Raw genomic sequence first — 13,619 nt, forward strand, 5'->3', positions numbered from 1 at the left:
CACAGTAAAAAATGTAGAGTTGATCCAACTACAAAATGTTGCTCAAATAGGTCCACTACATCTTTTTAGTTAATTTGACCACATGGCTTAAAGCAGTTTTTTACTAAATTAATTTCGTAAAATTTAGCAATGCCTTTAGTTCAAAATCAGTTGTTTTATTGTTAAGTATTCTACTTACCGTTGTTTAAATTAACATTATCGTAGTATGAATACAACTACATTAGCCTATGGATTAGAAACATTTTTGATTGTATTGCACGTTTATATTGTTGCTCGTACCATTTGTTTTTGCAAACATATCTGCCACTAACTGAATTTTTAACAACATAAGCTGTTGATTTTGCAAGAATTATCGTGTTCGTTTGTTTTTGCGTATAGTCAATAACCATCTAGTTTGTGGTCTTTTGACAAGCTCGAAAGTGATACATTATCAAATTTGCTAGTTATTTTAACCAGTGAACTTGGTTCTTCTAACAAAATAAACTGGTTGTACTGCACTTATTCTGATGTCTTGGATGTATTTTGGCATTATCATTTTGTTAACTTAACAGTTATTTTGTTACTTTTACATTTTATTGTAGTTAATGTTCATGCCCCTTGTTGGTTACTTAACTAAGTAATTTTGTTCTTCTGACCAAATTGTATCGCCAAATTACCCACCCTTGAAGTCCCAATGATTTAATAATAAAACTCATTTATTTATATTTTTTTATTTTCATACAAATACAATATACATTCATAGAAAACAAATAGATTTCCCGAATTAGGTTTTACACAGATAACAAATTATTGTACATTTACATTTATGATAATATAGAATACTTAGGAACAATTGCATTAATATTGCTACCAAAAGGATGATGTAACTCATATGAGACAAAGTGATTTACACTTTTCAAGTCAACAATTTCAAATATTGTGTTATTAGGGCTGCGTATAATGTAAGCTTGATAAATCTCGTTAAATGTAATTGTATCCCAAGTCGTACAAATTAAATATGGACTATTATTAATAATAAGTAACTCAATTATCTCGGAAAAAAGTGGGTATTTTTCATCGTGTTCTAATGTAACAAACATTTTCTTTTGGAAGAAAGTACTGAAGGCAGTTACCGAATTTGTAACAGTTACGGAATAATTGTCTTCAACACCAAGTATTGAATCAACAAAATGTTTTAATGAAACAGAATATAATTTATTTTTGTAATTAATTTGACTGCATTTTCCGTATAATGGTTGATAACCTAAATTTATGTTGTTCCATTGGTGCCATATGTGCTCCTGATGTCGAAAGCTCAGAGTTTTGCATAAAGATTTGTAGTTTTTTAACTTGGTCACGAGATTTTTAAAATATCCATGTTTAGCTTCAAAACGCATGCAACACAAGCCTATTAGAGGTCCCATTTTTAAGATTATGTAAGGATAATGTATCATGAAATGATGTTTGGGTGTTAAATTAATATTGTACTCTTTTATAACTAATTCATGATGTTGCCTAATTAATTCCTTTAGTTCAGAAACACTTGCTTTTGTATTCACTGTAGAAAATACTATGTTAACAATTTTTAGAATTAATTGAATAACTTGGTATTTTCTCTGGTGTTGTTCGGATAACGATAGTATTTTATCCGATAAAATTAAAGGTATGAACTTCAATAAACAGAAAGTCTGTGCGGCACGTTGGCCTATTGAATTACCTAGTTTATCAAGACTTATGGGGCTTGGTTTAGTACACTGATAATTATGTCCAAAATTGAAAGATTTTATTCTGTCATTAATATCTTCGAGGGTTATGATTTTTTCTGAAATAAGAAATTTGAAAAATAATTTAAGTTCCAGTTGTATAACACCTTCTAATAAGTCATGCATAATGTCTACAGACTGATTATTACATAACTTAAATTGAGTAAGATTATTTAAGGAACTTCGGAATTTAATGCCACAGACCGTATTATTAGATCTTTTCGAAAGATCGGTTTCCTGTTTTAGCGATCTACAATGTTGTTCATACATAAAATCACTTCTTAATAAACTTTCATCTTGAATGGCTCTACTTTGTGCGTCTGTTTTATTAGCAATGCAAATGCGGCAATAGTTAGTCGAGGAAAAAGATTCTACCATGCCAAAAATTTGATTAGCACCCAGATTGTCATGACTAAGTGAGACAACTGTGCCTTTTAAAAATGTCTTTGCAACGTCATCATAAACTCCTTGCTCTTCTAAAATTTTAATATCTTTAACAATGATATCTAGAACTGAGTTCATGCCAAATTTCTTTATGTCATTGGCATAGAATAAAGCAACTAAATGAATATTCTCCAAAACTGAATTTAACTGAGCGGGTAAGTTCTTTATCATCATGTAAATTGCTCCAATTTTGTGTCCTCCCGTTTTGGATCCTAATGGATTTACCGTATCAAATTCATCGAAGTAGAGCTGCAGCTGAAACGCATGAGGGTTTTCTTTAAAAAATGCACTCTTTCGGAAAATACTTCCATGTGAAAATTCAGAAAGAATGTTGGGGTGACTTTCTTTGGGTTTTTGAAATAATAATTTTCGAAAAGAGTCATTTTTTAAAAGGAATTGTAATGTTTTTAAAATTGGAACATACATAAAATGACATGACATCAGGATTTGTTCGTAGACAAACTTTTCCTTATTCCATATTTGGTCGTATCTTATGCCTATTGGAATTTCAATAGGTTCAACTATATGTTTTTTAAAATACAATTCTCTTTTATATTTTGTGTTAATATCTGAAAATGCATTCTGAACAGCTATGGTGCTACTGATTCGTGTATCCGAAATTATTTTTAGTAATTTTTCATTCATTTCTAGGATATTTTGAATGGTCGAGTCTGGTAAACCCAGAGAGTATAAACTCGAAACATATGACGCACAGTAATCACTTAACGATTTCTGATTAGTATTTGATGTTAGGTTACATCCAAAATCAAAATGTTCGTTAGTAGATGCACATATTAACTCAGTTTGAGGTTTTACAACATTAGAGATTGAAGAACGATCCTTATTAATTTTGTGTGTGTTACATTTTTGAATGTGTCTCCTATATCCACTAAAAGTTTCATATATGTTGGTACAACTAAAGCATTTTAATCTTAATTTTTCGTTATCGTACAAAGCATGCACCTGTCGTAAATGTTTCAAAAATTTACCTAACGCTAAATTACTAAAAGTACATAAAAAACAAGAAAACATGTTTAAAACTAATATAAAAACTAAAAAATACTTCTAAAATGTTAACACAACAGTGTAAAAATGATATTTAGGTATTTCTTTATTCAGATTCATCGCTTGATGGCGACATCAAGTGATCCATTTTAGTTCTCAACCAACGAATTCTATCGGATATTGTCTTTACTTCTAAATTATAAAACGCATTTTGAACAAATTTATAAAAATACTCTAAAGATTTCTCAAAATCTAAATTAAATACAAAATGTACTTTAAAACAAAGATCAAACGCAGTTATTACATTTTGTTCAGGAGAAGGGATTATGTGTTCGTCAAATACTACGTAATATTTACTTATTGCAGCTTTGGATGTTCCAATTGCCAGTATGAACGGTTGTTTGGATGGTCTTTCCTTCAAAATAGTAGTGAAAGGTACTTGCATATCTTTAAATATTATAAGTTTGTTTGCAGCTGTAGCGGCACTTTGTTTTCTTGCATTTTTAGAGCTAGTTGGGGGTAACAAGTAAACCAACATTAAAATTGCATTGGTACTTGCATTCCAATCTGAAAATAAAATATGTTAGATACATACCTCTAAAAGATAAAATCTTTTAATTAATCTGGTACCTTGGGGGTCCTTATTTTCTTCGTGTAAAAACTTTGTGTTTATATTTGTTGCTGTTGTTGTGTATAGTTTTTTAATTATGGAAATATTTTTTGAAAAAGTTTTATGAAATATATCATTTTCAGGAAACATTAGAGAAAATTCCAAACTTATCTAGAAAACAAAATTTCAAATAAATTAACAAAAAGTATTTTCACCCTTACTAAGCCAGGCGTATCAAAAAACCTGGGAAATAATTTATCGATATCTTGTCTGTGACTGTTTCTAAAGTCAAATGTCTGTCTTGTGCGTTCAAAAATATCTTTTATCTGTTCCTGCGTTGCTGCCTTCAAAAACTCTATGGTTTCTTGAACACTCTCATCATACTCATCACTATTGACTGTGGAATTCTCTTGAATTGTAGAATTTCCTTTTTTCACTTTTTTATCTCTAAAAACAGTTCGTAAGCGGCCAACGATGAATCCCCTAAATGCTTCCTAAAATATTGTTAATAACATGGAACAATTTATTATCTGTAAGGACCCAATTTAAAGTCGGATTTGCGATAATCACAAGTCGCATTGTATCGTAACTACTGTCATCGTATCTCCCATGGTAACGGAGACTTGCAACTATCGCAAAATTCAACTTGAAATTGGCTATACTAAATAGACGATTATACTAAAGCTACTGCACTAGATCGGCAGTACAAGTTGATGTGGTGACCTTAGAATGTACAAGGTATCTTTTTTATTGATAAATATGTGTAGTTTGAATAATTTGTCATGCATTTTGAAATGTGAAGCTCGTCGTTTAAACTTAAATAAATATAAAAAGACACCCTGTATACTAACATTTTAAAATACGCACGATGAAGGCATACTTACATATCCTTCGTCAGTATGTACATCTTTCAATTTTGGGAACAGTGTTACTATGCATTTAGCATATTGTGTTCTCGTTTCAGCAGAAGGTAAAGTATTGGGGGGCATAAATTGTAACATATGATCAACTGCGATATGCACCAATCGTATCCTATGTTTGTCATCTAATGTTCTATTTTCTTTATAGTAGCTGATTACTTGTTTGCCCCAAGCATCAGATAACAAATAGTTTTTGAATTCCTAAAACGTATCATTGGTGATACATATATAGTAACTTGTTACCATTATAACGACATACGTGATCAGTTAAATTGTGGTATGAAATTGATGATGTCTTTAGTCGCTTCTTACCAGTAGGGGAAACTATTAATGAATAAGAATCATCATCTTCATCGAAATTTGAGCAGATATCGGATGGTGCCGGGGACGTAGGCAAGGACTGCAAAGTTTCCGTACTGGCACTACTAACTCCTCCGGTATATGCCAATGAATAGGTTGAAAAGGCAGGAGAATTTATATTTCTCTCCATAGGCAATTGTTCTAAAATTTTAATTTTGATGATTAATGGAATTATTAAGAGTGCAAAAACGAGCAAGCACTATTTTTCCTACTATCGATTAAAAAATACTGCCAGTAATTTTAAACATTGGCTATTATTTATGATCTGACAACTTTCTAAACTATATCTACTATACTGATATATCTTTTTGAGTAAAATATTGCAATTTTAAAAGTTTTAAATGTTTACCACCATAAACTCTTTGTCTCTGATGTTTTTTTAAATGACTGAAATTGCCTCAGTTTTACGTGTTTTTTGAGCAGAACACTATTTTGTATTTCCATATAGGTACATATATAGTGCAAAGGCAAATGGACCAAATACTCTCAAAGCAATTGTAAACTCGCTAAGCGATTGGAGTGGTACCTTTCAGTATTGTCATTTAATACGTTCAATAGTTTACCTTATATAATGTCTAATAGTTTTTAAATAATTAAAATACCTATGACTTCATCGTCCTTTACAAAACTCAGTATTACCCCTTTGTTGGAAATGTTTAAAAAGTCGTTTATAAAATCCTCGTTTATTATAGCTCCATCCGAATCACGTATGTTGAAAGAGGATCCCAATAATTCTGGGAAACACTGAGAAGCTGAAGTGTATTAAATTAGGTATACATGCATTACTTTTTTAACGCAGATCATACAAACCTTTAAGTTTAATAGATTCATAATTGCCGCTAACTGAAGCCCATACCAGTGTTTCTTTATAACGTAATCTTACATAATACGTTGTGGATGTGGAAGGGCACGCGTTTATGAAGGTATTTGTAAAGTCGATTTCGTAATTGTTATCAGTCTAAAGAAAATATTTTCATATGAGATTGAAAGAGAGGGTACTTTGGTATAACACAATTTCAAGGTTAACGTATTGGTCCAAACCCAAATATCGTAGCTTCAAGAAACAAAGGAGCAAAGTGGTGCGTAGTTTATCGTTCATATGTCACGTAGCATACAGATTACACTAAAACATGCAATATTTGGCTTTGGCACCGATTAAGCAATTGATAAAAAGGATCCCCATTTAGTTATAAAATAAAACATTGTTAATACTTACCATTGTGCAATCTTTTTGGAAACGAAACTCCACGCAGAGCCCAACAATGCACACAGAATGCACCGAATGCTGACGCTGGAGCGGGAAACACACATACCTAACTCATTCGTGTAGTCGAATTAACCCGAATACAGTTGCAAGTATTAATTTTTACAACATAAATGGGTAGTTCAGCACTTCCCGAAGTCAGCGGCACTTTTGTATGTGCAAGTTGACAATATCCAAGTTGTTGATTTCACTTGGCTTAGTTGTGAGGTTGGTTGATGCATTTTGTTAAAAACAGAAACAAAATGTGGTTCGAATCAACAAGTAGGATATTTAAACTATCCCGATTGGGACATCTATGAACCGGAGTAATTGTATGTCCACTTAATTTGCGAATGATTGAACACATGCAATTTGTTGGTTTCATCACTTGGGTTCTGTTAAAATAGCAGTGGTATGTTATTGCATTATCAAAAATATCTGCATTCAATGAACAACAAAAGAGTGAAATGTAGCCTTTACCAAATGATAATGTACCATGTTACTTGTGATCTAAAATTCTTGGTCGTCCATTTACCAAGATTAAACAGTTAATTTAGTCATAAACATTAGTTGTGGGAGCTGTTCCCTTAACAAAACACAACAAAAAGTTAGTTTCACTATTACTAACAATAATGTCCAATTTACATTCAGAAGGGCAGAAATGTACCGTATCAGTTGCGAATTAGTACAAACTTTTTCGTTATATGAGCAGCTCAAAAAGGACAAAAATATAATTGTTAAAACAACAGAATGTAACGGGAAGTCAACAATATTCCGATCAAGCAAATTTTTGAATTCTAAATTTTGCTGTTCCGACAGCAATTTAGTGTTAAATTTAACTGCGAATTATTAACTAAAACTGTTGTTGTAGAAATTAACAAATCATTTTTTACTGTGTAATACTAATTTTACAACTTATCCACGTAAAAGTGCTCGTTTATCTAGGTAAAAGCACATTTTTTATGAACAGAATTTTCGTTTTACGTTGATCATTTGTATTATTTTTACAAATAAAATAATGCACCTAAAGTTTTAATTCAACTATTTATTGAAATCATAGAATTCTTTTTGACAAACTTCAGGATTGCAAGTGTAGGGGGACGTATTGCAGTTGCGCCCGCTACCTGAGTTTTGGAGTTCAAAAAGTCTGATTTGCGCACATTTTTCTTTCTTAGCATCTGTGTAGATTATATGCAGAATTATCGTAAAAAATTGGTTTTCTTTATATCGAAATAGTAATATTATATAATATTTTATAGACGAAAAAGGCTTTTCCGCTTCCTAGAGACTTCTAGTGTCTGCTTCAATTTATCTGTATAATTTTTAATCAATTTCATACAACTCGTTGCTTCTCATCCTAAAAAAAAAATTGTTTTTACGCACTACAATCGCTGGTTTCTTATCGGTACCAGTTTTTCTTATTGTATAAATATAGTTGGCTATCCATTCATCATCATGCCGGACGTCTCTGGTGCGTGTTTAAAAAAAATCAAATCAAACCATACGGAAATTTCTTGCTCCACTTGCCATCACAAATATCACACGGAATGCGCTCATCTAAATGAATCCGATTTAAAATATCTGTGCGAAAATAATGAAAAAAGGAATTGTACTACGTGTATTTCTAACATTGAAAAAACACGAAGCGCTTCAGTGTCGTCCCAAAAAAATACAATACCCCCTACTGAAGATAGGTATTAATTTATAAAATGTTAGAAACACAACGTAATTATACAGTCTGGCTGTGGAAATGTAGGTACATATTTCAGTTGTAAAGGTACAATCGTATTTTAAAAGTACAGACATGTTCTGTAAAATTACAGTTGCAGATAGTTTCTTTACAAAACGTTTTGTGAAGTTACATTTAGGTATGTAGGTATACCTAATACTTATTTTTATATTTATGATCTGCATTTTTACATTCATAAGAGGTGCTAGAACACGAGTAATATGTAATATTTATTTTATGAAGACGATGTATTTTTACACAGCACTGGAATAAGTTGGTTACAAAATTGCTTACTATTTTCCGTGTATTTACGTATATATTTTTTTACAGTGCAGTTCCTCATCTGGTCCCGCCGCCTGGGGGGAAAATGGCCTAGGAAAACCCCAAGATGCGGCTGGGGGCGGTGTGATAGCAGCTCAGCGAGGAGGAGAAGCACTTCTTCATCGACAAGGCAAAGCGGCTGTTTGCGGTCCACAAGACTACAAGTACCGGCCGCGGCGGAAGACCAAAACGCTGCTGATGAAGGCCCAGTACCCGCTGGGGGTGCGCCTGCCGTGGTCTACCAGGGTAACCAGGACATGTACCGCATGCTGATGTCCAACCCTAACGTGCTCTACCAGCAAGCAGTACGGGGGCGCGAACTACGCCCGCTACGACGTGTCGCAGATGCAGTAGGTATATGAACGGGGGCTGCGCTTACGGGCCACCGTCCACAATAGCACCGGCAACAGACCTCGCACACGCCGACGCCGGGGCCCATCAAGAGGGAGTACCAGCGGCAGCAGCCCTTACCCTACTTATGGGAGCCGCTGTTCGGGCCTCTGGAGCTCCTGGACGTGCTGCCGCTGTGAAGTGTACGTATGCATAGACTTGGTTCCTTGAATCAGTATTGTTAATGTAAGGAGCGAACCGGTTTTATTTTGCCAAGTAAGTGGTACACAAGTAAAAATTGGATCACGTTAACCAAAAACGTACTAAGCGACAAAATTGCAATTTGAGTAATACCTACTAGAGTAAACTTTCATTAAAAACTAAAAATTTGTATTAATGTTTGAATAAAATTTTTGCCTGAAGAATACATGACTTTATGAATGTACTCTATTTTGTTAATGGCATCAAAAACACCCAGTCCTTTACAGTTTTAAAGAAGCATTTTGGCGCTTGGTTCTTTTTTGAGAAAACCGCATGATATTAAATTTATTATTCCGTAAAAAGTAATTTTTTGAAAAATATTATATACCTATATTTATATTAATTTAACGACCTGCTATAAAAAGGAACATATGCCATGAAACAAAAACAAAAATGATTAAGTTAAATTTGTTTCCCCTAATTCGAAATCGATATCATTTGAAAAACCCTCCACATAAAATTCACAGTTTATTGCCCGTAAGTTTTTGTAAAAGAGTTTTGGATCCTTGGGAATAAGAAGACGTAATGTTTTTAGATCTGCCAACTTTTTACGCGATATTGCTTTTCCATTGGGCCATAATGTAGACAATTTTCCAAAATTTTTAGAAGTCTTTTCCTTTTATGCATCAAAACTTCATTGTAGATCTCATTTTCCTGATTACTTTTCATAAAAATAGAAAGCGGTTTATCTTTAGTAAGTTTAATCACTCTTGTTTTCAAGCCTCTAATTTTTTGTTCATGTATGCCTTTTATTTGTGACACTAGACTCTAAATCGACTTCACTACAAAATGTTCTCTCATCTGCATAAACTAAACAATAAGTGGATTTTTCTCTTTACAATTTAATATAAGTAATATTGGCGTAATCTTGTGGCGTATATACTTAATGACTCCAAAATCTTTGTCATTAGGTAAAAAACTATGTTCCGAAACAAAAAATTTCAAATAAATCGTTTGTTAAGTAGAATGTTGCTATAAAATTGATTTTAGCATGAATATAAACATAATCCCAGATTTATTAAAGGCGCATAGTTCTACCTCAAATTTTGGTACAAAAATAATTAAGACAAATAAAGTATTTTTACAAATTAGTTTTTGACATTAAATTCTGACTGTTATGATGTTTAACTCATTTTTTGCGATTTGGCGCTTAGTACGTTTTTGGTTAACATCGTTCAATTTTCCTTATATCACATACCTGCCTACACTACAGTTTGTGCAAATGTATTTTTTTAAAGTGTACCCAGAAATTGGCACAAAGGGCAAGAAAAAAACTATTACTAAATTACAAGTTTGTAGATGTTTGCGAAATATTGGTGGGCCACATATAACTACGTAAGCATACCTATTGTTCAATTGCATTTATGTTACCTAACTTTTTTTTTATTCTTCTGTGTTGCGTTTTTATTCATTTTTTTATGTGTATATCTTTATTATACATTTAAACAGCATACGTAGTTTCTATTTTGATTTTCCTAGAACCTCTATTAGTTTATAAAATGTCAAAAATAAAACGTAATTGAATTATACAGACTGGCTGTGGAAATGTACAGTTGTAAAAGTACAATCGTATTCTGTAAAATTACAGTTGCAGATAGTTTCTTTAGAATTTTACACACCACTGGTTTAAGTTGGTTACAAAGTTGCCCACTATTTTCGGTGTATTTACATATATTTTTTTTACAGTGCAGAGATCGAACATCTACGGCATCATGCGGCCCATGAACGCCTTTATCCTGTGGTCGTGCCGGCTGAGGGGCAAGGTAGCCCACTACAATCCACAAATGGACCACAAGGCCACATCCAAGCGGCTGGGGGCCGAGTGGAAACTGCCCACCGGGGAGGAGAAGCGCCCCTTCATAGACGAGGCGAAGCGGCTGCGGGCGGTCCACAAGATGGAGCACCCGGACTACAAGTACCGACCAAAACGCTGGTGAAGAACGACCAGTACCCGCTGGGGGGCGGCGGGCCGCTGCAGTCGGTGGACGCTGCGCGGAGCGCGCCCGCCGCGGTCCAGTAGAGCACCATGTACCAGATGCCGATGGGAAACATGCCGAACGCCAAGTACATGAACCACAAGCCCTACCACAGCACTACGGGATCGCAAACTACGCCCGCTACGACATGTAGCAGATACAGAACGCGGTGCCCAACACCAACGGCTCGCCCTACGGGATGCAGCAACCCTCCTCGCACAGCCCGTCCGGGAGCAGCTTTGACCTGGGGCAGATGCTCTCCATATACCTGCCCACGGGGGCCGATGAGTCGGCCCCGCATATGGAACAGCCGCTCTACCATTGGAACTCCTGGACGTGGTGCCGCTGTGAAATGTACATATGCATAGACTTGGTTCCTTGAATCAGTATTGTTAATGTAAGAAGCGAACCCGTTTTATTTTGCCAGGTACTTAAGTGGTACAAAAGTACAAATTTTCCTTTATTATCGTGTAAATAGTCACTATAACGATGGTTCACTACCAAAAATTTTGTAAATAGGGCCCATTTTGCAACAACGAACCAAGTGTCTACTTAGCTTCTTTTATACACTCGGTAAAACTTTTTCCCCTTTACTATCTTTTTGTTTAGTTGTTGAGTTCTTCTTTTCGTTTTGTCCCGGCGCGCAGTATTTTATTATTGTGATGTGTGGGATTTGACGACTGACTTTCCGGAATATCACAGATGCTTTGTACATACCAATTTTAAGTTAGCTTTTGAATGTACAGTTTGTTTACAATTATTAATTAGTCAATGGAACAAAATGTGAATATATGAGATTGACAACTTTCCCAGTGTTTTATTGGACTGTTCGTGGTGCACGACGTCTAAATCATTATTGCATGCATAAAACAAACTCAAAATAATCGACCACTGTGTCGATCAGATTTGACTGACGCGAATTATTTCTCTGCAGGTAAGTTTAATTTTGTCATTTTTATTAATAGACCAGGGCCGATAATTTTTGAGACCAAAAAAATTTAGAACAAGATGATACCCATTGGAAAAGGAAGAAAATATAACAAAAATGAAAGGAAAAAGAACTTACAAGCGATCTAAGGTCGGACAGTGGAAGGGGGTGTCCTTTTAAGGGTAGAAAACGGTTTATCACGATTTCCGGCAAAACTACAAGTCCGATAGAAAAAAGTTAAATGGCAAAGTTGTAGGTAATATAAAGATCTACAACTTTTGAGTTTACACTTTTTTTACCTAACTTCAAAATTTATGCGAAAAATGCCAATAATCGAGTTTTGGTTTTTTATTTTATTCTCATAAAAAGAAATTTTTCCAAGAAATTTGGTGAAAATTACCTATTTATGTCTCAAATTCACTGTAATTTTTTTTATTCAAAATATTTATTTTTTCCCCTTGTTTTGATTTAATTTCGAAAAAGCACCCTAATTTTCAATCGAAAATTCTCACGTCAACATATCTGCTTTTTTTAAAAAATCGGTGTGGTTTTTGTTCGTTGAAATCTATAAAACTCGATGTCCCGACTGACCTATCAACGCCCAGCCCAAACCGCTAAAGCTAGAACGTAAATTTACATCGTTACGTGAAACCTGGTACATTTTAATTCTCTTCAATACAAATAACGAAACACGTATTTAAGCATTTTCGGAAATTCGATCTCTAAGGGGGTGAAAATTGGTGTCAAAATTTGAGCAGCCACCTAAGTTTGTACAGGAACAATATTTCTATTAGAAATTGAAATTTTTACGTTAAACTTGGATTAATGTTTTTCAACATAAATAATAATGAAACCCGTCTTTAAGCATTTTCTAAAATTCAACCCCTAAAGGGGTGAAATGTGGAGGCTAAATTTGTATGGGAAAATCTTTCTATTATATATTTAAATTTTTACGTGAAACTGGGTATTAATGCTCTTCAATATAAATAATGAAACACGCATTTCAGATTGTTTCGAGATTCCATCCCTAAGAAGATGAAAGAGGGTGACAAAGTTTTTATAAGCAAAAATATTTTTATGTTGATTTTTACTGGAAATTGTATTAATGCCAATTAACACAACGAATCGTTTACGCGAGCGAAGCCGCGGGCGAAAAGCTAGTATCTATATTAATAAAAATGAATCGCTGAAATGTATGTACGCTCATAACTTCAGAACGGCTGCACCGAATTGGACGATTCTTTTTTTTACGTGTTCCTTATTGTCAGGACAAGGTTTATATGTAAGAAAATTTATAAAAAATAAGACGGCTAAAAGATTAAAAAAAAAATAAAAATTTTGCATGGGAATCGCCACTTCGAATGAATTTGAATAGTTGGCGTTTCTGACGGACCTGTCGCCTAACTGACGTGTCATACAAAACTATTTCTTCCGTGCGATTGTGAAAAGTATTATTGCATTTCAAATCGTTGTTTGTTTTTTCGTAACAATTTTAAGAAAAGTGTTCGTTAAAGTGAATTTAGTTACGCATTGCGAAAGTTTCTTATTAATTTTGATCTGCCATTCTATTTACGTATACCTATTCACTTTGTTGGTTTCGACAAAACCTCAAACTTTACCGTTATTCGAGGATTTAATTTGAAATTTTCAATATTTTAAAATTCTCAAGACAAAATTTACAGATTTGATTGACGGTGAAAATAATTCTGTGTCGTTTTATGCCGAGAAGACGACAAGCTGACATACGTCC

General features: G+C 33.8%; 1 protein-coding gene and 1 pseudogene across 1 annotated transcript; one reads left to right on the plus strand and one right to left on the minus strand.

The window, feature by feature from the left end:
• The window catches only part of LOC135130795 (transcription factor Sox-3-like), a 32,334-nt pseudogene extending 20,716 nt beyond the window's left edge, over positions 1-11,618 (plus strand).
• On the minus strand, positions 778-6,604 carry LOC135131064 (uncharacterized). Its single transcript, XM_064058589.1, has 8 exons — positions 6,298-6,604; positions 5,892-6,039; positions 5,684-5,833; positions 4,981-5,222; positions 4,686-4,922; positions 4,023-4,295; positions 3,822-3,972; positions 778-3,758 (listed from the first exon to the last, which is right to left on the minus strand). The coding sequence occupies exons 1-8, from the start codon at positions 6,298-6,300 to the stop codon at positions 3,298-3,300; spliced, it is 1,665 nt and encodes a 554-aa protein (XP_063914659.1). The 5' UTR covers positions 6,301-6,604; the 3' UTR covers positions 778-3,297.
• Positions 11,619-13,619: the final 2,001 nt, after the last annotated feature.

This window comes from Zophobas morio, unplaced genomic scaffold, assembly GCF_036711695.1.
Source record: "Zophobas morio isolate AGI-343-1 ecotype UQ-CSIRO unplaced genomic scaffold, CSIRO_AGI_Zmor_V1 ptg000018l, whole genome shotgun sequence".
Lineage (NCBI taxonomy): Eukaryota > Metazoa > Arthropoda > Insecta > Coleoptera > Tenebrionidae > Zophobas > Zophobas morio.